This window comes from Denticeps clupeoides, chromosome 8 (genome assembly GCF_900700375.1).
Source record: "Denticeps clupeoides chromosome 8, fDenClu1.1, whole genome shotgun sequence".
Lineage (NCBI taxonomy): Eukaryota > Metazoa > Chordata > Actinopteri > Clupeiformes > Denticipitidae > Denticeps > Denticeps clupeoides.
The window spans coordinates 18,963,487-18,988,180 of record NC_041714.1 but is presented as its reverse complement, the minus strand read 5'-3'; the positions used below and the strand labels follow the sequence as shown (position 1 = coordinate 18,988,180).

The window sequence follows — 24,694 nt, the reverse complement described above, 5'->3', positions numbered from 1 at the left end:
ATGCGCAATGAGTGAGTTATTTAGAAAGCATGAAAAACAATCATGGCCGACCTTTAGATGGACATGGGATGAAATAGAAGCTGCATGGGAGCAAATCAAGTTTCTTTACTCTGTCCAGTGACACAAAATAGACTCTGAATGCCTGCTCTTTTAAGCTCATCACACACAGCATGGTCTACTAATCAATTTAATATCTATCCAATTAGTGATCTTCGGAGAAGTGTTGCCCTCAGATTTAAACGGTTCACCCTGCTGGAAATGTTCCACTTTTTTCCCCTTTCGTATTGAATAAACAGATTTATTCATTTTTGTAATACTTTATCATAATCACATAAACACGTTTACATGTGACAACAAACTTATGAGAATGATTAATACAACAATACGTAATCACAAGATACAAAACATTAGCTTCAGAACTGAGAATATTCCATCAAATACAATAAAAAGTGGACCCATGTAGTCATGGCAACTACAGCAGACTGCTGACCATTGACCCTAATCGGTGAATCTGGAAATTCCATCCTGTTGATTTTGTTAGTGGGTCACTAGTTCCATTAAAAATGCACGTCCATACATTTTTTTGATCGGTTCACATGCACGATTATGTTGGTGGGTAGTTTTATTTGCACATGTACACAGTTCCAAGGGCTGGGTGTGTTGCACGTGTTAGTGCAGTCTACCTTTACATTTACATTTACAGCTTATCCAGAGCGACTTACAATCAGTAGTTACAGGGACAGTCCCCCCCTGGAGACACTCAGGGTTAAGTGTCTTGCTCAGGGACACAATGGTAGTCAGTGGGATTTGAACCTGTGTCTTCTGGTTCATAGGCGAGTATATTACCCACTAGGCTACTAACACCCATGTGGATTCTATGGATTTTGGAAGAATTCTATGGATTCTGGAAGGCCGGCTGGTTCGACGTATTTACATAGCAGCGTATCATGCACAATAACACTTCAACAAAGGTACATATTCACTGTGCATTTAAATCATTTAGTGCTCAAATCTGTCATTTATTCACAAGTTCCATCGGAACCCCACACTCTCAGTTTATCAGGGAATGTTCACAGTTCTGAGAAGTGCAGGATTGGGTCAGGAAGGCCTTGTTCACAGTTCTTGTTCTAGTTCACGGAGATTTCATGACGCATTTCCTCGATGTCACAGGAAAACCTCCTTATGGTCAGTTTCACCTGAGATACAGGGGTCAAAAACTAGATTTAATTGATCTATGTGGGAATTTATGCATTCGTAGTTGTTAATTATGTGCAGTGTATAATGTTGTGTAGAACAATCCTGACTGAATGAGGGACGCACCTTATCCGACCTCAGCTTTTTCAGGCAGTACTCCACCTCCTCCTTGCTGTCAATGTGCAGGTCGTTTATGGCCACGATCTCATCGTCCTGCAGCAGAACGCTCTCCCTCCTCTTACTGAAGAAAGAGGTTAAAGGTCGTTAAAGCCACACCCCTGCGCCTTTAAGACCATTCAGGAGATACGAGACCAACCACGTGTACACCAACGTGTAATGCTTACGCTTCTTCTGGGCTCAAATGGTTCCTCAGGTCCTCCTGACTCACACACAGATCCATTTCCACAGACGTCCGGTGCTCGTTTTTGCCGTCAGCCCTGCGGGATGGAGGTGTTCCTGTCTGTTAATGAGTCTGGAACCTGGAATTTCTTATGCTAGTTCAGTTGCTTTGACTGACGCTTCTTCAGCTTGTTGGTATGACCAAAGAACCCGACCTTCTCAAATGACCAGAGGGGGAAAAAACAGCATCCCATACGTTTCCTACGTTGTCGCATGATGTCACATGATACACGAGTTACCTGTGTGGACACTTTGATTTGCTACAATGAGCAGAAGAACTCTGCGTTCAGTCCGCGCTCGCCCTGTAATTCTGGACTCAACACAGACCGTTTTTTTTTTCGGCTTTCAGACCGAACGAGGTTTGCGTGGTTCTCTAAACTCCCAGTAAGACAACGATGTCGTGCTGTAGATCTCTGGACACTCGGAGATTGTTAAGATCAGCTTTTCCTCCAATCCCGCCTCTTGTGTGTGTTTCGAAGTGGCAGAAAGAACACCCTATTGGTCGCACGAAAATACGTCATAGCGCGCTGCGGTCAAATTTCAACTTTGACCGTGTTCAGAGAACAATTCCTACTCAGATCAGGCAGCCAAAATCACTACTTTTTAGCAATACATTTTATGCCGCGGCCAGAAAAATCACCAAGCAACGTCACTATGATGCAATTTCATCCACGTCTGCATCGCGATGCATCGATTATACGATTACTTTCGACACCCGTAGTTCATACGTACTGAAATCCTACAGATGAAACCGCCTCCGGATCCCTGGGGAACCGGATCAAATAGGTTCTATTAAAGTTCATAAGAAACGTCAGCAACGTGCTTCGTGTTTTTTAACCGTGTGAATGCCTCCAGCTACGAGCGAAGAGACCTCTTCTAGATAAACACACCGAGCGGTTTCACTCATCAAGCCTGCGGCGTTTTTTTTTTTTTTTTTTTCCATGCGTCAGTGATACCTGATCCGTGAGAGAACCTGTAAAACAGCTCCAGCTAATAACATCTACAGGTATGAAATATGGACTGTCAGGAATGTGAGCTGCGGCCCGCAGTCCAGCTGCCGAAGGTCAGATAAACAGCTAAGAACGCGGAAACACGGTGAGCCTTTCTGTAATTCGGCCCTCATTTAAACCATTGAGATGGAGCAGAGATAATCGGCACAAAACTACAAAGCTCCAGCAAATACGAGAGCCATGAATCACCAGTTTTCTAAACCCAACTCTCCATGCCGGGGTCATAATCAGGTCAACACCCATAAACACCCATGGCGGGAAGTACCGCACCAAATACCCAAGATGGTGATTACTTCATTCCACCCACACAACATATGATGGCCAATTTTCCGTAAGGGCTAAACAAGCCACATTTATTACGAAGTGTGTAAGTGAGGCGCAAAAAAGAAACTGCTCGAGTCGACACAGCATGGACACAGCGCCGAGCTCCAGGGATCCAATCACAAGTTCATAAAATAGACTGGAGGTGTCCTGGTGGGCCAACAATGATGGTTCCAACCTACCTGTGATCTGCTGTCCTCTTCTTCAGATCATCCTGGGTCTTAACGGTGGAGTCTGGAGATGGTGTCCGGATCTTATCACTTCACAAAGACAATACAGTTAACACTACTGCTGACATACCAAAATTAAAATGGAAACAATCATTATTTCTAGGGGTGCGTATTGGCAAGGATCTCACGATACGACATGTATGCATGTTTGTACTGGTTGTTTAGTACATGTGTATAAGATATGTGTGGGGGATCATGTACAGGTTGTGTGAATATTGTTATTTACTCGTTACAGGCCACCCAACTACTGGTTCAGTCCTTAGTAATCTCACGACAGGACTACTGTAACTCCCTTCTAGCTGGTCTACCACTATGTACCATCCGACCTCTACAGCTAATACAAAATGCAGCAGCACGACTAATCTTCAACCTTCCCAACTTCTCCACACCACCCCTCTGCTACGCTCCCTCCACTGGCACCCAGTAGCTGCACGCATCAGGTTCAAAATACTGATGCTGGCCTACAAAGCCAAACATGGAGTAGCACCATCCCACCTCACAGCCCTTATTACACCTCGCACTGCACCTCGTTTACTCCGAGCCTCCAGTACTGCTCGCCTGGTCCCTCCATCTCTGAAGGTAAAAGGAAAACATTCATCTAGACTCTTCTCCGTCTTGGCCCCTCGGTGGTGGAATGAACTTCCCCTCGAGGTCAGAACAGCTCAGTCACTGAGCACTTCAAACGACAGCTCAAGACCTTCCTCTTTAAAGAATATTTAGATTAAATTGTAATTTTCTTGTTGTCGAACTTTGTGTACAGAATCTACAACAGAGTGAATAAAATAGATGTATTCATAGTTGGGGTCCTAGTGAACCGGAATTGATCTCTTCATCGATGGTAACTTGAAAGCACGTTGTAAGTCGCTCTGGATAAGGGCATCTGCCAAATGCCGTAAATGTAAATGTAATGTATGACTTGCAAGCAGATTCCCGCCTTTACATCTAAATCTAAATCCAGAAATAGATACACTCCCGGTGAAATCACTTACGTCTCTATGTATGCATCCTCCTCTGGGATTTTCAGGGTTGCTCTCCTTTTAGCAGAGAAACATTACAAACCCCAATTAATGAATACATACAGGTAAAAAAAAATATGTTAAAAACGTATAAATGTGAAACCCACTTACAAAGGGGTCATATCCTCATAAATGTGTTCCTTGTCACCGGCACCATCATCTCCTTTATCTTGGTCTTCTGAACGTTCAAGGCCCAGTTTCTGAAAGAGAAATGCATTATGGGTGCTTTCTATGAATGCAATATGAAGATTCTCGGATATGCGTATGGGTGTGTGTATGTGTGTGTGTGAGGACGTACTCTAGGGGGCATTCTAGGATGGTCATAAAGATGCTGATGCACTAAATGCCACTGATTGGCTGCTGGCATTGACTGACATTTTTGGGCATCCTAGATGAAACACACGACACGTTGTTAGGTCACACGGGCCATTTGGTTTTCCAGAGGTGCTGTTCCCCCCCATCCTGAAGCTTCAGTGTTGTTCCTCACTACATCTGAGGTCCAACGTCCAAAACTGAGCGCCTACCTCCACTGGTTCTACTTCAAAGGATCCTCCACTGTATCCAAAACTTACTGGTGCAGATATGGATCTGCCTCTGCTTTCTAGCTCCTGTGAGTGAAATAAACGGTTAAACTTCACACCTGACAATCCAGTTCCACAATTCTAAGAAGTTCATTTCCTCACCAGTTCATGTTTGTTGTGCTCAGGTTGGGGCGTCAGGTCCTTCAAGGCCGTGTACAAGGCCTTCAGCCAGAGGTCGGTTTCATCGCTGCAGATGACAGAAACACACACCGTCAAACCTGAAATAATGACACATCAGCCACAGCACATAAACCCTGCCCATGAAACACTGAAACCTGGGAAAGCACCATGTTTTGGAGGTGCTGGGACCACAGTATGGACCTTCATCTCATCACTGCTTTGCCCTGCTGCCTTATTTGGCGAGGAGCGTGCCGTATAAATGACAAGTAGTCTGCACTCTGAGGGACAGAGGAGTTTGGATTTAATGGATCTGGTCAGAATCGCTGGCAGCACTGCTGCACCCCCCGAAATAGCAGCCGAGCGCCGTGAAAGTGTCAGTCCGGACCCTCCACCTAGACAGGCAGGAGATCGGCCAGCCCAGCTGGAGATAGTAACTGCTGGAGAGGCCTCCAGCCCTGACTATTTGTGTGAGAAGCTTCCTGAAGTAGATATTCGTGTTGCACAGAGACGACAAAACAAAGGAAAACATTGGCGAACAGAGAAGGAATTTGATCATTTGTCTCTCTGTAATGGTGACTTTGTCGGACCTGTTTTCTCCAATGAGGAAGAAGTCTCTGTCTGCCTCTCGTAGAAAGATCACGCAGGATTGGGGGCATCTGAAGTTATTATGGATCCAGGGCCACATTGTGTTGTTTTCCGGACAGACCATCATTATCGAGATCCTGTCGAGGCGACGAGAAAAAAGAACAAGCGGTGCGTTTTAGAACACAGTCAACGGGAAAGCAACAAAGAAACCAAGCAGAACATTCCAAATGCTCTGTTTTCAGGGAGGTAACGTGAGATGAGTGACAGTGACACTCAAATGACGTACTTGCTTAGGTCGATTTCCCCCAGAGCTTTGCCCCTCTTCTCCTCATTTTTGAAATACTTCAGGCTGTACACGCCGTCAGCCACCCTGAGCAAAACAAAAAAGCGTCTGGTCCACGATTTCTGCAAAAACAACAGACGCGTGCGTTTTTTAATTTTTTTAATTCACGATTGTGATGATGGTGATGCCTGTTTGGGACAATTCCTGTACCATGGAGTGCAGCATTTTGCTGGGAGGAGATTTAAACAGGTTCCCACTCTGCACTTCCAGCATCCCTTCAGCTGGGGCGTAGAATGTGGTCCTGTGTCCTAAAACTGAAGCAAAAACCTCCCATACTTCATATATACACACATAAAATATATATAATAATATATGTGTGCGTGTGTGTGTGTGTATATACGTATATATGTATATAAAATCTGTACCACATACCTGTAGACTTCGCTTTGGCCATAATTGATAAATAATCTGTGAAAAATGTATAGATAATAAATACCTGGACATCTGAAGTATTGTTCATCCATGAACAGTACCACACCAGCTCACAGCATAAAGACATTAATGTGAATGAAACTGATGCATTTCGCCAAACGTGTGGGTTCTCTGATCTTCATCACTAACAAATGCGTGCAAATCCACGAGACTCAAAATCCATCTACAGTCGATTATTAATCTGATCATCAATGGAGTATAGCCTTCAAAAACAGACATGGACGTACCGTTCTGCGGAAATCAGCGAGTCAGGGCCACCTCTGCGCTGGGAGAAGATGCCACCTGTCTTCAGGCGTGAGATGCTGCTGTAATGAAGTGACGAGGAAGTCCAGACCTGCTTGTGTAACCCTGGGCGTGTGGAGTAAAAAAAGGGGCCGAGTTTCCTCTTGGTAACAGTCCAGGGCTGTTTATAGACGCGCTTTTCTGATTCCTCAGTAGTGAGAGTAGAACTTGTCACTTTTTAATTAAATTAAAAGTGACAAGTTCTATTTTAATGTGCTTGGTTTTCCATTGTCCTTTTCTGCTCTGAGTACCTCATTTTTAAGTGTTGTTTGGGGTGGAAAGAGTGAAACCCCTGCCCTAATTTCCAAACAGTTTGTGAATGTCAGTGCGGTGCGGTGTGACGGTGGCCCCCGTGTGACGTGGGCCTCGGTGACAGGTTAACGTTATTCCAGAAGGAGCACAATGCGGCAGCTGCCCTGTCCTTCCAGTCGGCCACAAAGCTGCCAGCAGCTGAGGGTTCTGCATTTGGCACAACCTGCATATTCTTCTAAACATTACAGGAATGTGTGTGTGAGTGTGTGTGTGTGTGTGTGTGTGTAAGTACCCATAGCTGGCATTTGTCTACCACATTTAATCACTGCTTGGAAACAAACTAGTTTTTCTTGCCCGTCTCTGTTTACACATATAAAGAAGAAGATGATGAGTTTATATGAGGAAATATAATTTTTTTATTATATATATATACACACACACACACACACACACACACATAACAATTTTTTTATTGATTAACAAACAAAAGTATACATTCATACTTGAACAATTATAATTGCAAAACTATACACAGGAAGTGATCTGTTCATACATTTACAGCAGTTATCAGATGCCCAGAGCGACTTATGGTCAGTAGTGACATGGACAGTCCCCCCCCTGGAGCAACTTAGAGTTAAGTGTCTTGCTCAGGGACACAATGGTAGTAAGCGGGATTTGAACCTGGGTCTTCCTGTTCATAGGTGAGTGTGTTACCCACTAGGCTACTATCCACTGTTCTGTTACCTAAAACACAAAATGTGGCCTAATGGGCCTCAAATATTGAACTAATTTTCTCCAGTAAAATGTAAACCTTTCCACTATCAGATTAACATGTGGCGTAACCTTCTCCATTTATTAAATGTCCATTACAATGTTGATCCATGTATGTAAAGACGCGCTCTCCTGTGATAGCCATTTCATTGCTACCAGTAAGATAGTCATTAGATACTTATCTTGTTTCAACCAATCTTGATCAAAATATTATCTTACTATCCAAAGGTATTTGACTTGCGAAAACATTTTGCAATACATGGCCGAACTCCTTATGAGGAAGTATTCTTCATCTAAAACAAGCCAAAGAACCTTGACATACATCAGCAAAGTATACTTCAACTGAAATTAAATTATGATCCATATGGCTTATTTTAGTGTAAATGACATACATGATAGGAATATTTATCCTGACATGTGGCCTACTGTATGAGAGTAAAAGTTACCATCACATCTGCCTTCACACCTGCCTTCTGTTTGAGGTGCGAAGCCGATATAAATAATGATGGTATCCGGTTGCAGCTCCTTACAGACCCTGGAGGAGTCGGCCGTGCCGCGCCACACAGATTTACAGGTCCCTGTCCCACCAGTGACATGCCGCCCAGGCCACCGAGCAGGAAAAAAGCCCTCCCCCCCGACCCGTCCCAGCAGCGGGACAGAATAAAAGCTGCAGGGCAGGTGGCCTTGGTGAGAGGACAGCGGGGACACGGGAACCATGAAGACCCACAGTCAAGTAAAACTCGCTGCTAGTTCATACCATCGGATATTGGCATGTTGGGTCCAGGTTCTCATCCTGCTGGTTTTATGGCTGGGTTTAGATGGCAGGACCAGCAGGAAGCGTTGGCTGTTTTTCATCCGTTCCTTCTTTCTACCAGGAAGCATTGGTGAAGCAGCAAGAGTACCTAAAAAGACAGAGGGACGTGGTTACACACAGAATGAAGAAACTGGCGGCCAAACAAGTCACTGTGAGCGTAAGTGACGCAAGCAGGGCTGCCAAATCTCACCCTGCTGTCACGCCAGACCAGAGAGGACAGGAAACATAGCATACGGCACATGACATTACTCGACGGAGCCCTGGAACATGCAAAAAATGTAAAATCTTGTACAGCGGACGCATGGGTAGAGAAGGTGAGAGCCGTTCATGGCCGCGTTGCCAGATTGGGCGCAGCAGAAGCCACACTTGGTACAGGGCGCACGGTAGCCAATATTCCATATTTCTTTCAGGCATAAAAGTTAATATAAGTGTGAGCACCAGCTACTCAGCCAACCATCTCTTCATCATAATGTGAAACCTGTGGCCCATGCTTTAAACACTAAAGCACAACCTTTTAACCATTAAATAAGAACAATAGGGATTCTGTTACCGCAGAACAAGACGGAGGCCCTGAAAGAAAAGATCAAGAGGAAGTATGAGGACATGAAGCGGGTTCTGGACGAGGACCTGCACATCACCCTCAGCCAGCTGGAGGTGGAGGCGGAGGCCACCGAGAAGATGGTGGAAGAGCAGATCGAGCGCTGCTACGCCCTCACGCAGGACATCGACCGCGAGCTGACCCAGCTCTCCACCCGACTAGAGACCCAGCAGACCGATGAACAGGTACAACAATGTCACTCTAATTCAATTCATTACGCTGATAATTTAGGGCTGTCAAAAATAAGAAGTTAATCTCTGCATATTTAACTTGTTATAATAAATAAACCCTCAACACAGCATCGTTTGGTTTACTGGACACAGGTAGGCGTGGCATCACCACTTGATGGTGGGCATGTCTGGTGCGCTGGAAGTGCAGGGGTGGCGACCGATCGTTGTTTCTGCTCGTGTCAATGCTTCACCCGCCATAACTGTTCAAGCAGGTCCAAATCACAGTGTAACCCTCCCGACATCGATTTACCCTGCTGACCAGGTCACGATCGGCAGTTGCCAGATTGTGAGAATATCAAACCTGTTTGAAGTTCGATCGCCTCAGGGCCAAGCAGCAGCATGGTTTGTTGGAACAGCAATAAAGGGTGTTATCTTAACCAAGGGTGACCAGATGTCCTCTTTTCCCTGGATATGTTGTCTATATTGGGGCAGTTGTGACAGGTAAGGAATTGGACTCGTAAACGAAGGGTTGATTCCACTGAGGTCCCAACACACACTGCGCCTGTCATGACTGCCCGCTGCTCACCAAGGGTGATGGTTAAAAGCAGAGGACACATTTCTTTTGTTGTGTCACCACATGCTGTGCTGCAGTGTTTCACAATAAGAAAAACACCACGGCATGGGATCCTACACGTCCATTCACTTCCACTCACGTCATAAGTTTGATAATGGATTTTTCTGCACTTTGTTAATAATCACTTCTAGTGCGGGTTCTTACTATTCAATGTTTCAACATGCATCGGCGTATCGGACCGTGCAGATTGTGGACATACATTGCGAGCTTTGCCTTTTCATTACATTCAATTTAGTTTGTACAGTGTGAGTTGGGTGTTTAATTCGCGCAGTGCACGTCCAGCCTCTTTTCCACACTCGCCTCCATAATAGTTTTGAGTCAGGCTTTAGTCTTGAGAAATTATCTAGTTAATTAGATTACTTACGTATGATCTGTGACGCTATTCTTTCTATTAACAGGACATGGAAACAGAGGACAGGTATGTGGAAATAAAACAAAAGACGAATATTTACATGAGAAATGACGCCATCAGGTGAGCGTTCGGAATGAAAGATGAATGTAGACTGTAAACACAACTGAAATACGATGCCTGGCACCCTGTGGAACAGGAATGAATAATTACAGGAACCAGCATCTCAAAACAGACCTTGATGTTGAAAATTGTTGTGGTGGCAAAAATTTTTAACATTTATGTCAGTGGATGCGCAATGTTCACATTTGACCAGTTTTTAAAGAAGCCGAACAAATTTTACATTTACATTTACATTTACAGCATTTATCAGACGCCCTTATCCAGAGCGACTTACAATCAGTAGTTACAGGGACAGTCCCCCCTGGAGCAACTTAGGGTTAAGTGTCTTGCTCAGGGACACAATGGTAGTAAGCGGGATTTGAACCCTGGTTTATAGGCGAGTCATTTGACTTCTGGTTCATAGGCGAGTGTGTCACCCACTAGGCTACTACCACCCTGTTTTCTTCCGACATCGCCCTTCAGGATCGCTGCAACTCTGAAGCAGACTGACCCAGAGCTGGTCCAGATCGACGAGTTCAAGAACGAGCAGATCCTCAGCCTGACCGTCAACCTGCTGCTCTTCATCCGCTCCCAGGTTCCCGTAACCAAGAAGCTCTTCCAGAGCTGTGAGTTCACGCCACATCATGATAAAAAATGGCTCTGCAGGCCGATCTGGTTGCTCACGGTCCGGTTCAGCAGATCTTCCTCCTTACTTACTGTTAGGAACACCACCAGGAAAAGGACAAAAATATTTATTCATGCTAAAAAAATGTTGAATATGCGACAGAAGCAAGAAACCCTACGTTCCAGATGAGGATTATTATATATCAGTGATACAGATACAGTAGGGCAATTATTACAAACAAATATTTATATTTTGTGAGTTAGAAAACATAATCCAAAAGTGGATTAAAGTGAATTTAATTGCATATTTCCTTTGCGGTCACTGGCCAGCTTTATAGGAACCATGAGCATGTCCCACAAGCCGTTACTGGCACAGGAAACGGTATCATCCTGTTCTTGACCATGCTGCACGTAACCATGGTTATTTCCACCTCGCACAGATGCCTCTGAAGTGGTCCTCAACCCGGACTCCGCCCATCCCAAGCTGATCATATCGCCAGAGGGAACCTCTGTCACCTACACTGACACCTGGCAGGATGTCCCCGAGAACCCGGCCCGGTTTGACACTACCCTCAATGCCGTCAGCAAACACGGCTTTCAGGAGGGACGCCATTACTGGGTGGTGCAGGTGAAGGGAAAGACGTACTGGGAACTGGGCCTGACGTACCCCTCCATCCCCAGGAAGGGCCGGGAGGAGGACTGCTGGCTTGGGCGTGGCCCCGAGTCGTGGTGCGTCGAGTACTATAACGGGGTCTACACCGCCTGGCACCGCGGGCTGGCCCACGAGCTGACGCACGTGGCAGGGCGGAGCTTCGAGCGTATCGGGGTGTTTTCTAGCACCCCTGGTGGCCTGGTGTGTTTCGTGGGGGCGGATACCATGACACCTCTTTACTGCTTCAGCACGGGAACCTTCACCGACACGCTTCTCCAGGCCGTCTGTCCCGGCCATGACAACCAGGGGACCAACTGGAAGCCACTGGTCATCTGTGACGCCTCCAGGTCGGCCCCCACCCTGTGATGAATGGCCACGCACAGGCCAGCAAACCCGGAACCGGGTTCCATCCTACTTAACCTTGAAAAAATCCATCAAACGTCATGGAACACTTGTTCTGCCACACAGAACATCATTTCCTCTTCTAATGCAGGTGCGGTGGGAGGACGGGATGCTGAAGTGTTGATATTGTGGAGGCGTCTGACTGATTATGACTATTAATTCAAATACATTAAGTATATATGTATATCTGAGCAGGACAACAACAATTTTTTTTTCTTATACAGCCCATAATCACATACAATATGTCTCAATGGGCTTAAGAGGAATGTAACTGTTTCTCAGTAAAGCTACACAATTTTCAAGACTGCATCTTGCTAAAAGTCTGCAAAGTCATAGTTTCATTCTGGCCGTCTTCTGCATCTGTTTCCACCGTTGGAGCATGAATGCCCTCTGCTGTTACGGCTCAGATTTACCGACTGCCTCAGATATTTTTGTCGTTTGAGACGAGTGATATGAATATATGATTAATGCTTTGGTGTAAGTTCAACAGTTCTCCAAAGTCCCTGTATTTGCTGGAGGTTTCCTTTGGATAAATGAAGCATCACGCAGAGTGAGTGAATGAACAAACTATTCTTTTATTATGTTAATTCTACAATCATCATAAAAATATGTACACCAGTCAATCAGTTAGTCCAGCATTTCAAGACCCATTTACATTGCATGAAGATTTTAGGTTGACACAGAATGAGAAGAGGCTGATATTGTGGATGAATGGATGTCATGGAACCTGCAGGACAGAAATGCATCATTTACATTAACGCATCATTACAGGGCAGCCACGTGCTATAATAACTGCAGAAATTAATAACCTGCGGTCATTATGTAATGGCTCATGCTAAAACTGGTTTCAATGAATAACTGCTGTGCTGATTGCCTTACTTGCCTTACTTGGCCTGAGCTTCATCACTAAACCACGAACAAGACCGGGGTCTGTGGGAGAATTTATAACAAGTTCAGGTTCATGTAGGGCGTAATAAGAGCAGTAACTGTGTAAAACTGTAAATATTATGTATATTCTGTACTGTTTTAATTGACTTGTCCCGCGTTTTATACACGGGCAGTGGTGGCCTAGTGGGTAAGGAAGTGGACCCATAATCGGAAGGTAAACTGCCAAGGTGCCACTTGAGGTGCCCTTGATAAAGGCACCGTCCCCACACACTGCTTACATTTACAGCATTTATCAGACGCCCTTATCCAGAGCGACTTACAATCAGTATTACAGGGACAGTCCCCCTGGAGCAATTTAGGGTTAAGTGTCTTGCTCAGGGACACAGTGTCTTGCTCAGGGACACAATGGTAGTAAGTGGGATTCGAACCCGGGTCTTCTGGTTCATAGGCGAGTGTGTTACCCACTAGGCTACTACCACCCACACTGCTCACTAAGGGTGATGGTTAAATGCAGAGGACACATTTCGTTGTGTCACCATGTCCTGTGCTGCAGTGACAGTGCACTTTCACCTCCATGATGACATGCTGCACAGGTTGTGAGTAAAACGTTTGTGAACTGTCATATTTTTGCAATATTTGACCTAATTGATTTAAATGTGTTATATAAATAAGAAGATCACTCTTATTCTTATGATTAATAATAATAATAATAATAATATAATCCCTGCCTCATGCTGTGCATACCTCTGGTAGTGAGGCGTCTCCTGTTCGTTGGTCATGGTTGGTGAGGTTTCCTCAGTTCTCAGGTCAGAATTTCCAGAAGGTTCCATAGGCGCATTCCTCCTTCAGAAAAGCAATGTGGAGTTTATTAATATGAATTCTGCTCTTCTACACTCCTCATTTTTACTCTTTTATTAATGGAGTAGACAGTGGAAAGTTATCTTGAGTTGACTGGCTGTTCGTTTTTTTTTTTAGAATTTAGAAATGACTTTAAAACTACTTGTTGCAAAAAAATACGCGTAGCAGAATCACTCACAATTCAGGACAGATATTTGCCAGTGCGTCTTGCCTGGTGTGAAAAAAAAGCAATTTGTTATTAATGAAAAATATGATACAGTATATGATAAATCATTTTAAAATCCTCATTACAATGAGAGCAAGTCCATGCTGTGTCGCCCGCTGCTGTTTTCATCGCCGTTCTCTTCAGATTTCTGATCGACACAGGAGAAAGAGTGAGTGGATTATTCTGGTAATAATGAACCGTGAGTTCTTGCACAAATAATGTGAACCTCGCTGGAGTCCTCCAGGTTGACGTTGTCGTATGTGGAGTCCTCCTGTGAGACGCTGTCCTTTCTCGCCGCCGACCGACTCTCATCGCTCTCCTGAGTCACAGATTCATCAAGTTACATTGAAATAAAAATCCGTATTTCAACAAGGGCTGATTCCGGTGGTGCGGTGGTCTCACCTTGTTGATTTGAACACTCTGTGAAAGTCTCTTCAGACCTTTACTCAACATACTGTACCAGCGATCCATTTCCGTGCTACACAGACAAATAAAAACCATGTCAAGTGGCATCTGTCTCTGTTCCCCCTTCACTCCGCATCTTCCTCTTCCTCATTAGTATATATCATTTTATATTGTTAAAAGTGAAGATGACACCGTCATACCACCCTGCTTCCATTTCATTCACTAATTCTCTCATGTCTCAGATAGGTAAATAGACAGGCAGACAAGTTGATTGATTGATTGATTGATTGATTGATTGATTGATTGATGAAACAAGGTCCTGGCTGTGGCAGTACCCTGTCACCTTTCACCGACCTGTTCTCTCCAATGAGGAAGAAGTCCCTGTACCCGGTCCTGAGCAGGATCACGGAGGTCCGGGAACACTTGAAGCTCTTCTGGATCCACGTCCACATCCTGTGGTTCTCCGGGCAGATCAGGATTTTCGAGACCCTGAGAAGGAACGCCGTGAAACAGTACATGAGCACAAACCAACAGGAGGTCATGGGGTCACGTGCAGGTCAAATACGCACGCTGAGAGCTTTATGTCCCCCAAAGGATTCTCTTTGTTCTCATTTTTGAAGTAGTACAGGTCATACACATCATCAGCCATCTTGTAGAAGACAAAAAACCTCTTCTTCCATGCTTTCTGCAAAAGAAAATAAAAAGTAGCTCCATGCAGACAACAAAAGAGAATAATATAAATAATATAATATTTATTGACTGAGAAATTTGCAGTGCAACCCACCACGTAGTTAAATTTTTTGAGGGGTGGAGATTTAATGAGGAACCCGCTCAACACCTCCTCCGGCATCCCAGTGTAGAATGTGGTGGTCATGTTCTGAGGAATAAACAGAGAAGCTCATACTTCTCTACACACTGAGATTATTCATCCAATAAAACGCTTTACAGACTCTTTACCTGATACTTTGATGTAGAACCAGCTCCACTTGCTCAGGTCCAGAAGCTGTGCTGATCTGAAGCTCTGCCTTGGATTATATTCCTACTCCGGGTGTAAGTAGGCAGGACTTTTTACCGTATTTAATGCAGCCTTCCTTCTGGTCACAGTCCAAAATAGAACATATTTGAAGTGTTTGGCAAGTGGTGTCATTGATGGAATGTTTCATTACATTTTGGGGATTGCTGCATACTGTTCATAACTGTCTTACCACTTGTATTATTTATTATGCTTTTTATGTTTTTTGAAAGTGAAGTGATTGTTATTGTGAAACGTTGCAGCACAGCACATGGTGACTCAATGAAATGTGTCCTCTGCTTTTAACCATCACCCTTGGTGAGCAGTGGGCAGCCATGACAGGCGCCCGGGGAGCAGTGTGTGGGGACGGCGCTTTGCTCAGTGGCACCTCAGTGGCACCTTGGCAGACTGGGATTTTTTTTAGGTAAGATGGTACTTTTTGATAAAATGGTGTGTGGCAGCTGTCAATCTTTGCTTACAGGCTCCTCCCCTTTTAAATTGTTATTTATAAAATCATCTTGCGGATGTCAGAAATGGTGACAGGGCAACAGAAAAGGGCGGGCCGGGTAGTTAGCCCCTCCTCTCCAACATTCAGATAACCAGCGAGCCATAAATCCTGCTTCATGCACTATGGCTGATATGTGCAGGATATGATATGATGACATGAAATGAAGTGAGAGGCCAAAGTGATGCCCAGCCCAGCATATCTTGTGTGCTAATATTAATAAATGAAAACACGTTAGGAGAAATCTTTTAAACATCATTTTTATTCAATAGAACATCTTTTTTACAAAACCAGTGGGTTCGTTTTTACAAATGTGTCGCGCCAAAAAGAGAGGCGTGAAGGATATGGCAGTGTTATTTACAATATTCATTTACTCTGTAAACTTCCCCAAATCATTATGGTATATATACCTGAGGACATTTGTATTAAACACTAGAAAGCATTTTTAAAATAGTCTTTTTTCCCTTAAAATCCATTCCAAAAGTAAGATCAGGAATTAGAAGAATTTGGGCACATCACTGTTGAATGAGATCCGTGATCATGAAGACGTTGGTTGTGAACTGAGAAGTGGAAAAGCGACACGGAGATAAAGGAGAAGGTCCTTGTTCTGCAGACGTTTCGGAAACGTTGTAGAACTGGAATCACCAGCATCACAGTAGCTGCCTCTGTATACAAACGAACATCTAATCACGCTGTGACACAGTGGTGACGGGTCACATGCCAACCTGGAAGGTCACGTGAATGTGATTGGTGTCACCATTCGTCCATCCACAAAACCGAAGGCAGGACAAGGACACATGGAACCCAGAGAGATCCGCCTCTCTTCCATAATCAGCACTGCTGCCGACAAAAATGAACGTGAAGAACGGGAGTTTCAGAGTTAGGCTCTCATCCTATAATGTGGCTACATCTACATGAGGGTGAGCGCAGATATCATGCGAGGCCGGGGCACTTTTTACTCACTAATTTAATAAACGGATTTTACTTGTGCATGGACTGGGTTGCTTGCTGCACTGAAAGACTGTGGCGGTCGGCCACAATAAAGACGCTGACGTCCGCGGCGTCCAAGATTTTTTAAAAACCCCTTAATTAAAAGTCATAAAAAATGAAAGATTGTTTTTTGTTTGTATGATTATGTGAGTGTTCGTTTTGTGCCCAAAGTCAGGTGAGAAAAATGGCTTTCACACACGCACACTCTATTTAAAAATATGAAAAAAAAAAAAAAAAAAAAAAAGAGTAAGACGAGCGTCCAGCCACGTCTGGATTGTCCCTGAATGAAGTGATGGTCAAGATGTCCGTCGGTGACAGCGGTCAGTTGAAGTACAGCTCCTTGGTCAGCATGGAGACCACGCACGGGATCTGCTTCTTCTCGCTGAAGCGTGGGTCCTCGGACCAAGACTCGAAGCTGGTGGCCACCATGTAGTTGACCCGCGTGAGGATCTGCATGATCTCCAGCTGCTTGCCGAACTCGTTGAGGACATTACAGAGGGCCTGGACAAACCAGGAGCCACGACCAGGGTTCCTCCAGGAGTAGTAGCCTGCGGGAGCAAACGTAAGCAGTCATAAATCAGCGCCGGAACAGGAACAGATGTTCCTCCTCTGTTAATACTCATGCTCTAATAATCTAATCACAGGAGGATCAAAATACACACTTTCAAAAAATAATATATGACAAATTCATTCTGAATCCTTTTGTAATGTCTTTACTGATTATATCAGGATGAATATGTCTGATAAGGAATTGTCTAGTACCCTCTCTCTCTCTCTCTCTCTCTCTATATATATATATATATATATATATACACAGGGTAGGCAATTTATATGGATACACCTTAATAAAATGGGAATGATTGGTGACATTGAACACATTTTATAAGTGGTCAGAAACTTGTAAATAACTCATGAAAGAATAAAGTTAGGTTAAAACCAAGCACACCATTGTTTTTCTTGTGAAATTACCAATAAATGTGACCCTCTTCCTATTGAAAAAACAAAAGTTGGATCCAAGATGGCTGACTTAAAAATGGCCACTTTGGTCACCACTCATCTTGAAAAGTCTGCCCCTTCACATATACAAATGTGCCACAAACAGGACGTTAATATCACCAAACATTCCCATTTTATTAAGGTGTATCCATATAAATTGCCCACCATGTATATCTATATCTATATAGATATATCTATATATCTATATGTATGTATATGAAATCTGAGTCGAGTACATAATATATTGTTTTTGTTCTTCATACCCATGCTAAATATTCTGCATAATTCTTTGTTTTCTCTTGTTATCTCAAGATCAGGGACAGACAATTGTCACAATTTTTAGTGTGTGTCACTGAGGCAGTTCTGGATGCTCGGAAACATGAAAATCTTGGCACCAAACGTAAGAAATTTAGGTTGTGATCTCAAGATAACAAGTTATTTCTCCTGGTCTTGAGACAACAGCGATAATTGTGTTAAGTTTTGAAATACCAGGATCCCGGAAGGAAGACGACAGAATGGGGACAGGGGCTGCACTACCTGGGACGGTGGAGTAGGCAAACAGGAAGTCTGCCTCCACAGGGATCTTGTGTCGGGGGTTGGCATCTGTCTCCAGGTTGTCATTAGGTGGCCCTGAGTCCGTCTGTATTCCGTCATCGAACTCGGAACCTCTGCATGCCTGAGGGAGATAATACATGGAGTCATATAACCCTTCTCCACCTATCACCTGGACGAGAAACAGTTGGGTTCGGGTTAGAGTTACACGGCTGTCATGGACTCCTTATACACTCACTGGTCATAATGTCACAACAACCTACATGCCAGACGTGGCCGAGAGGTTTGACTTATTTTTTCTAGCTGTTGTGTTTGCAAGTTCTGATCTCGTGGCCACAACCTGAAAACCACGTGCTGGTGGGGTGGTAGTAGCCTAGTGGGTAACACACGCGCCTATGAACCAGAAGACCCAGGTTCAAATCCCACTTACTACCATTGTGTCCCTGAGCAAGACACTTAACCCTGAGTGTCTCCAGGGGGGGACTGTCCCTATAACTACTGATTGTAAGTCGCTCTGGATAAGGGCGTCTGGTAAATGCCGTAAATGTAAATGTAAGAGTGGTGACTGTGGAGACAGTCCGGTTGGCTCAGAACATGCCGAATACGGGGTTCGAATTTGGAAGTGGACTGGGAAGGTTGTGGGTTCAAATCCCGAACTGCCAAGGTGACCTGAGGACCCTTTGATTAAGGTAAGGTAAGGTACGCTACATTTCGGGGATGTGTGCTGCGCTGCAGTGTGACAATCACTTCACTTTAACATTAAACAATAAACAGCTCACACTGAGTGGCCACTGAGTCTTTGAAATGTTTGATTTGTGAATATAAAAGTCCAGATTTGTCCTGTGTTCCTTCGTTCTATAACGCCACCAAAAGTGTTTCTATCTGCAGTGAAACTGAAAGCTACGCAGGCATGAAGGAAAACAGCTGCGAGAAAAATACCAGCCGGATCCATCTGGCATAAACCTGCCGAGTGAGATTTTCTCACCTGGATGAAGAAGAGTTTGGGTTTGCCCACCAGGCTCTTGCACTTGTCTCCTCTGAAGAGGGACGTCATGTGTTTGATGGGCATGGCGGCGTCGGTGCCGTAGATCATGCCCTCCTCGCCGTGGCTGAGCAGTATGCAGGCGAAGCACGAGCTGTCACTGTGGTCCTCCTGTGACACTGAGACACATGCACAGTGAATTATTTTTATGCCAAGCTGCATTAACATTCTTTGCTTTGTCACGCCTGGTTAAAGCGAAGTGGTGGAAACCAGTATTTCCAGTGGCAGCTGGCAGGATGAGGTCTCTGGTCTTTCTGATCATAATAAAGCAAAGAAATGTGCTGAACTTCCTCCTCCTCCTCACCCCTGTCCTAATCGTTCATCGCACCTCTCATCACAATTCAAGGAAAATAGGGCCGCGGGCGAATGGTCTCAACTGTTACGTTTTGTTCTTTAATTTTATCTTCTTTTAATTGACCTGATTTGCCACTTCACCTTATCGCTTCTAATAATGTGGGATATATAAAAGTCAGAACATGTTTCAGAAACATGTACACACGTAATTCCTGAAATGAATGAATCTCCTTTCCTTTGACAACTGATTAGCTCCAGGAAGCATTAAAGCAGTGTCTGCTTTTTTCATGATAAAGAAACACCCGACCTGAACGGACCTGAAATAAACGCTGGGGAGATGATCGAGAGAAGAACACCCGGTAAACGTACACGTATGAAGGTGCCATTAGGGTACTGTTTGTTCACTACTGAGTGGACCGTGGCCAGTGGAGGACTGAGGCACCCTGCTCACATCCAATAGGAGTTCAGCTAACATAGCCCCGCCCTCACCCATTTTCAGCCGCCGTTCCATTTGTTCGCACGTCTGGTCGTTGTAGATGAAAACTTCAAAGCCCAGACTCTTGAAGCATTTGAAGAGCTCTCCAGCGTCCCGGTCCGTGCCGTTCCGTACATTCATCCCTGCCGCCCCAGCAAACACACAAGACCGGTTAATGTCCGGCTGAGAGCCCAGCAGCCCCCCTCCGTACCAGCAGAGCGGGTACCTGTCTTTTCATCGAAGTTCTTGTTGTTGATGATGAGGCACTTGCCCACGCGCTTGTGGCTCATTTTATACTGGAAGGAGGGTGAAACGATCCTGTAGTGGCTTGATGAGTTGTCCTTCTCTCGCGTCTGGCCATCCTTGTCCTTCTTACTGAAAAAAACCAAACACATACCTGTCGTTCATAAAGCAATTCCTGTAATAATAATAGTAATTATAAAACAACAATACACCCTTATGCTTCTCCTATTATGTCATTTCTAGTAAATCTGTCTATGAACAGAAGCAAACTCTTCTATTAATACAGCTTCATACTGACAGGGGGTAAATATGATAAACATGATAATTATGAAGAAAACAGACAATATTGTGTGTGTGTGTGTGTGTCAGGGCCTAGTGTAACAGATAAAAACAGTAAAACCGGGTCTCTAGAACACAGGAACATCGACTTCATCCACAACAGAAGCTTCAGGAAAAACTAGTTAAATCTTTCAACTTCAGTCAGAATTCACAGGCCGGGGCAAAAATACAAGACAAGCGTGCAGAAATTCTGAAAATACGGAAATGTCCAACATCACAGCAAAACCCCCACAAGATATATAGTCACCTGCCTGGATACAAAATCTCACAGATTTATCATATTTCCATGTCTGAAGCGTCCCTCAAACTGAGTCGGTGCCACAACAAGCTTTGCGCTCATAATATCAGCTCGTATTCCAGAACAGCCCAGTCATCAGCTTAACCCACAATGGGTCTCATACACACACACACACACACACACACACACACACAGAGTGTGTGGCCCCCTGTTGAGGGACAAGCCAGGATCCCACGGGGAAGCACCATGTGATGTACGAGCCGGTCTGCCGTTACCTGGCTTCGTCGTTTATTGCTACTCCACTCTGCATCTGAAACGGGTTCCTCGTCTCGCTCTCTGGCTCTCTGTGGGGTCACTGCTGGCTCGGGGCTGGCCGGCGGGGTGCGCTAGGATCCGGACATGCTCCATACGCTATAAAGAGGCGAGTGGCGGCTGCGCTGAGCAGGGCGGCAGTGGGCGTCTGAGTCAGCAGCCGGAAGCCGCCAGAGCTTTCCAAAGGGCCCATTCAGGCCCAGCCACCCCACCACGGGGTCACGCAGGACACACCCCGGCCCCCCGCTGCTCCCTCCATACCAGCTCGGTACAAGCTACACCTCAACACGAAGGCCTGTGGTCTCCTTCTCCGAAATCAATACAATCCGGTCTAATCGCGACAGAAGCGATCCGGGTTTTAACTCGAATAATATCGTATTGGTTTTACTGCCGTGATGAACTGTACTTTTTTAATGTTTTAACTGTGATTTATAAATGACTAAATTAAATGAAGACAAAAAAATGACTGGATAAGGGGCTTTCCTATTGGGGCAGTGGTGGCCTAGTGGTTAAGGAAGCAGCCCCGTAATCAGCAGGTTGCCGGTTCGAATCCCGATCTGCCAAGGTACCACTGAGGTGCCACTAAGCAAAGGACCGTCCCCACACACTGCTCCCCGGGCGCCTGTCATGGCTGCCCACTGCTCACTCAGGGTGATGGGTTAAATGCAGAGGACAAATTTCACTGTGCGCACTGTGTGCTGTGCTGCTGTGTGACACTTTCTCTTCTTCTCTTACATTTACATTTATCCCATACACTCAGGGTCAATTGTCTTGCTCAGGGACACAATGGTAGTAAGTGGGATTTGAACCTGGGTCTTCTGGTTCATAGCCCACTAGGCTACTACCACCCGTCAAACTCGAATCAGACAGATGCATTTACATTATTTATTGGACGCCCTTATCCAGAGCGCCTAACAGTCAGTAGTGACAGTCCCCCCCTGGAGACACTCAGGTTTAAGATGGTAGTAAACTGGGTTTGAACCAGGGTCTTCTGGTTCATAGGCGAGTGTATAAGCCACCAGGAATGGTTAATCCCTATAGGTTGATCTCGCTGTGTGGAACACTTCCCAGGTGTGGTGGGGCTGGTGATGCCATTGCTCAAAAACTTGACATGCTCTGCAGTTGGAGCAATATATACATATGTAGATGATATTATAGTTGAAATGATCATTAAGCTGAGGCCTACTCTGGCATGTATTATGGGTTTATTTGATTTTTAAAGTGTGAAGTTAGAATCTTATTCCTATACCGGATATTTTATATACAATTCATATATTATATTATATAGTTGTGTTTTTATTTGAGCTCATCTTTGCATTTACTATTAGGGTGGTAGTAGCCTAGTGGGTAACACACTCGCCTATGAACCAGAACACCCAGGTTTAAATCCCGCTTACTACCATTGTGTCCCTGAGCAAGACACTTAACCCTAAGTTGCTCCAGGGGGGGGGACTGTCCCTGTAACTACTGATTGTAAGTCGCTCTGGATAAGGGCGTCTGATAAATGCTGTAAATGTAAACCTACAGCATTAACTATTTTAAGTTTGCACTGTTATTAATTTATTTTGCAATGCTTCCACTTTTGTATCCAAACGCTCGTCACATTCAACACGGGACAGTTTTCCCCTCTCGCTTTCCGGTTCTTGGTTCCCCTTCTCCCACTGGGTTCTGTTCCCAGTCCCCTCTACATCGGGGCAGTGGTGGCCTGGCGGGTGAGGAACCGGACCCGTGATCAGGTCGCTGTGTGTCCTCTGTTTTTAACCATCACCCTGAGTGAGCAGTGGGCGGCCATGACAGGCGCCCGGGGAGCAGTGTGTGGGGACGTTACGTTGCTCAGTGGCACCTCGATTTGAACCGTAAAAAGGTCGCTGGGGGACACATTTGCTGTGTCACCGTGTGCCGGGTTTCACAATGACAATCACGTTCACAACCCCGCACCGGAGAATTGATTAGATCCCTGCTTTAATTTTCACCGTGCACGTGCCTCTACTCCACACGGCGTGACCAGTGTACGGTGATTTACGGTGACGTTCTGTGATTTGTGGTGATCTGCGGATCTACCATGACCCCCAGCGAACTGCATGGGACATGGTCCCCACCGCAGGACAACAGCGCCCCCTGCCGGATCCCTGACCCGGGGCGAAGGGACCTGGACCCGCACGCACCCCCTGAAAATGAGGAATCGCGACTTCCGGTCCGGCTTGGCGTCCGTCGTGTCCTCCTCCTCCTCCTCGTCCTCCTCCCAGGTGTCTTCAGACGGGACGGTGACCGCTGGAGGTTCCTCCGCCATCTTCAGAGTAGACCCCGCAGGAACAGGAAGAAACGACACCAGCAGAGAGCAGAAATATTCACAAAGTCCGCGGTTTTCATCCTCCATGCCGACTAATGTGTATACATATATCCGCACAGTGCTTATATTATTTTCAAGTTGCACTTTTAAACTGCCCTTATATAATATATATATATATATATATATATATATATATATATATATATATATATATATATATATATATATATATATATATAATTTATTCGAGTTGCCGACGTACTTTCATACGTGGGTTCAAGTCCAACACGGATAAAAGAGCCACTCACCGCGAGTAAGTAGTAGAAGTAGTAGTAGTAGGAGGAGGAGTAGAAGTAGCAGTAGAAGTAGTAGTAGTAGGTACCGCAGTAGTAGAAGGAGTAGGTACCGCAGTAGTAGGAGAAGGAGTAGTAGTAGGAGTAGCAGTAGTAGGAGAAGGAGTAGGTACCGCAGTAGTAGGAGAAGGAGTAGGTACCGCAGTAGTAGGAGTAGTAGTAGGAGTAGCAGTAGTAGGAGAAGGAGTAGGTACCGCAGTAGTAGGAGTAGGAGTAGGTACCGCAGTAGTAGGAGTAGTAGTAGGTACCGCAGTAGTAGAAGTAGAAGTAGTAGTAGGAGTAGTAGTAGTAGGAGAAGGAGTAGGTACCGCAGTAGTAGGCCGGTGGTATGTGGGCGAACTCGGGCTTGTAGTGGGACGTGTCTCCTCAACTTTTTCGGAAGAAGGAATGAAGTTAAACTGAGGCGCGTCCTGCCCATTTCCGGGTTAAAGCGACAGCGAGCAGTTTCATAAAGACAACCATTCTAATCACGAATAATAATAATAATGTCCGAAAAATTTCTGCTTCTTGTTAAATAACAGAGTGGTGAAGACTGCTCCATGTCGTTTAGTTGCCAGTGGAGAAACAGCACGAGTTACATTAAGATTTTCTTTTTGCACATTCCTGCACGTTTTGTCTTGTCTTGTGTCCTGTTTGAAATATCCAACATGTCCACTTACAACCGTCCTACGTGAAGTTGTCCAGTTATGTCCTCTTCGACCTGTTCATTGTACAGAAAAGTTCTACTTTTCTCCTATAGAGATGACCTGCACAGTATTTAAGCTTTAGTTTTAGTCAATATAGTTTAGTTTAGTGTGTATATACATGTATATTTTT

At 44.9% G+C, this 24,694-nt stretch overlaps 4 protein-coding genes across 11 annotated transcripts; 1 reads left to right on the top strand and 3 right to left on the bottom strand.

Annotated features, from left to right (window-relative positions):
• Positions 1 to 277: 277 nt before the first annotated feature.
• LOC114795304 (pleckstrin homology domain-containing family S member 1-like) lies at positions 278 to 6,581 on the bottom strand. 2 transcript variants are annotated; one of them, XM_028988400.1, is made up of 15 exons: positions 6,459 to 6,581; positions 6,172 to 6,207; positions 5,950 to 6,053; positions 5,743 to 5,861; positions 5,459 to 5,593; positions 4,854 to 4,938; positions 4,695 to 4,778; positions 4,469 to 4,558; positions 4,282 to 4,370; positions 4,144 to 4,188; positions 3,650 to 3,727; positions 3,107 to 3,184; positions 1,539 to 1,631; positions 1,321 to 1,435; positions 278 to 1,196 (listed from the first exon to the last, which is right to left on the bottom strand). In XM_028988400.1, the coding sequence occupies exons 2-15, from the start codon at positions 6,191 to 6,193 to the stop codon at positions 1,128 to 1,130; spliced, it is 1,206 nt and encodes a 401-aa protein (XP_028844233.1). In that variant the 5' UTR covers positions 6,194 to 6,207; positions 6,459 to 6,581; the 3' UTR covers positions 278 to 1,127. The 2 variants fall into 2 exon arrangements, with proteins under 2 accessions (XP_028844233.1, XP_028844234.1); XM_028988401.1 differs by lacking the exon at positions 3,650 to 3,727 and having other exon boundaries at positions 6,459 to 6,580.
• Positions 6,582 to 8,241: 1,660 nt separating this feature from the next.
• Positions 8,242 to 12,102, top strand: LOC114795308 (E3 ubiquitin-protein ligase TRIM39). The gene is made up of 4 exons (XM_028988412.1): positions 8,242 to 8,507; positions 8,906 to 9,141; positions 10,675 to 10,829; positions 11,268 to 12,102. Exons 1-4 carry the CDS (start codon positions 8,355 to 8,357, stop codon positions 11,843 to 11,845), a joined length of 1,122 nt encoding a protein of 373 aa, XP_028844245.1. The 5' UTR covers positions 8,242 to 8,354; the 3' UTR covers positions 11,846 to 12,102.
• Positions 12,103 to 12,432: 330 nt separating this feature from the next.
• On the bottom strand, positions 12,433 to 15,302 carry plekhs1.4 (pleckstrin homology domain containing S1, tandem duplicate 4). 3 transcript variants are annotated; one of them, XM_028988411.1, is made up of 11 exons: positions 15,195 to 15,302; positions 15,022 to 15,114; positions 14,807 to 14,922; positions 14,592 to 14,726; positions 14,235 to 14,310; positions 14,059 to 14,151; positions 13,919 to 13,980; positions 13,806 to 13,838; positions 13,514 to 13,612; positions 12,761 to 12,811; positions 12,433 to 12,608 (listed from the first exon to the last, which is right to left on the bottom strand). In XM_028988411.1, exons 2-10 carry the CDS (start codon positions 15,109 to 15,111, stop codon positions 12,766 to 12,768), a joined length of 750 nt encoding a protein of 249 aa, XP_028844244.1. In that variant the 5' UTR covers positions 15,112 to 15,114; positions 15,195 to 15,302; the 3' UTR covers positions 12,433 to 12,608; positions 12,761 to 12,765. The 3 variants fall into 3 exon arrangements, with proteins under 3 accessions (XP_028844244.1, XP_028844243.1, XP_028844242.1); XM_028988410.1 differs by having other exon boundaries at positions 12,765 to 12,811; XM_028988409.1 differs by lacking the exons at positions 12,433 to 12,608; positions 12,761 to 12,811 and having other exon boundaries at positions 13,268 to 13,612.
• A 1,689-nt stretch (positions 15,303 to 16,991) lies between these two features.
• casp7 (caspase 7, apoptosis-related cysteine peptidase) lies at positions 16,992 to 24,249 on the bottom strand. Of its 5 annotated transcripts, none has more exons than XM_028988404.1 (7): positions 24,187 to 24,249; positions 23,401 to 23,525; positions 20,330 to 20,478; positions 20,118 to 20,246; positions 19,278 to 19,453; positions 18,278 to 18,416; positions 16,992 to 17,292 (listed from the first exon to the last, which is right to left on the bottom strand). In XM_028988404.1, exons 2-7 carry the CDS (start codon positions 23,523 to 23,525, stop codon positions 17,066 to 17,068), a joined length of 945 nt encoding a protein of 314 aa, XP_028844237.1. In that variant the 5' UTR covers positions 24,187 to 24,249; the 3' UTR covers positions 16,992 to 17,065. The 5 variants fall into 5 exon arrangements, with proteins under 5 accessions (XP_028844237.1, XP_028844238.1, XP_028844236.1 ...); XM_028988405.1 differs by lacking the exon at positions 24,187 to 24,249 and adding an exon at positions 23,908 to 23,912; XM_028988403.1 differs by lacking the exon at positions 24,187 to 24,249 and having other exon boundaries at positions 23,401 to 23,671.
• Between the last annotated feature and the right edge of the window lie 445 nt (positions 24,250 to 24,694).

Excerpts from the sequence above, each read along its gene's own strand:
- LOC114795304 (XM_028988400.1), bottom strand. The coding sequence starts at position 6,193 with ATGGCCAAAGCGAAGTCTACAG. Across the intron at positions 6,054-6,171 it reads GGCCAAAGCGAAGTCTACAG|TTTTAGGACACAGGACCACA; the intron begins GTATGTGGTACA and ends TTTTTGCTTCAG. Across the intron at positions 1,436-1,538 it reads CATTTGAGCCCAGAAGAAGC|TAAGAGGAGGGAGAGCGTTC; the intron begins GTAAGCATTACA and ends CTCTTTCTTCAG.
- LOC114795308 (XM_028988412.1), top strand. The coding sequence starts at position 8,355 with ATGGCAGGACCAGCAGGAAGCGTTGGCTGTTTTTCATCCGTTCCTTCT. Across the intron at positions 8,508-8,905 it reads CCAAACAAGTCACTGTGAGC|AACAAGACGGAGGCCCTGAA; the intron begins GTAAGTGACGCA and ends CTGTTACCGCAG. Across the intron at positions 9,142-10,674 it reads ACCGATGAACAGGTACAACA|ATCGCCCTTCAGGATCGCTG; the intron begins ATGTCACTCTAA and ends TTTTCTTCCGAC.
- plekhs1.4 (XM_028988409.1), bottom strand. The coding sequence starts at position 15,111 with ATGACCACCACATTCTACACTGGGATGCCGGAGGAGGTGTTGAGCGGG. Across the intron at positions 14,923-15,021 it reads TCAAAAAATTTAACTACGTG|AAAGCATGGAAGAAGAGGTT; the intron begins GTGGGTTGCACT and ends TTTCTTTTGCAG. Across the intron at positions 13,981-14,058 it reads ACCTGGAGGACTCCAGCGAG|AAATCTGAAGAGAACGGCGA; the intron begins GTTCACATTATT and ends TGTGTCGATCAG.
- casp7 (XM_028988403.1), bottom strand. The coding sequence starts at position 23,612 with ATGGAGGATGAAAACCGCGGACTTTGTGAATATTTCTGCTCTCTGCTG. Across the intron at positions 20,247-20,329 it reads GAACTTCGATGAAAAGACAG|GGATGAATGTACGGAACGGC; the intron begins GTACCCGCTCTG and ends CTGGGGCGGCAG. Across the intron at positions 18,417-19,277 it reads CCAAACTCTTCTTCATCCAG|GCATGCAGAGGTTCCGAGTT; the intron begins GTGAGAAAATCT and ends TATCTCCCTCAG.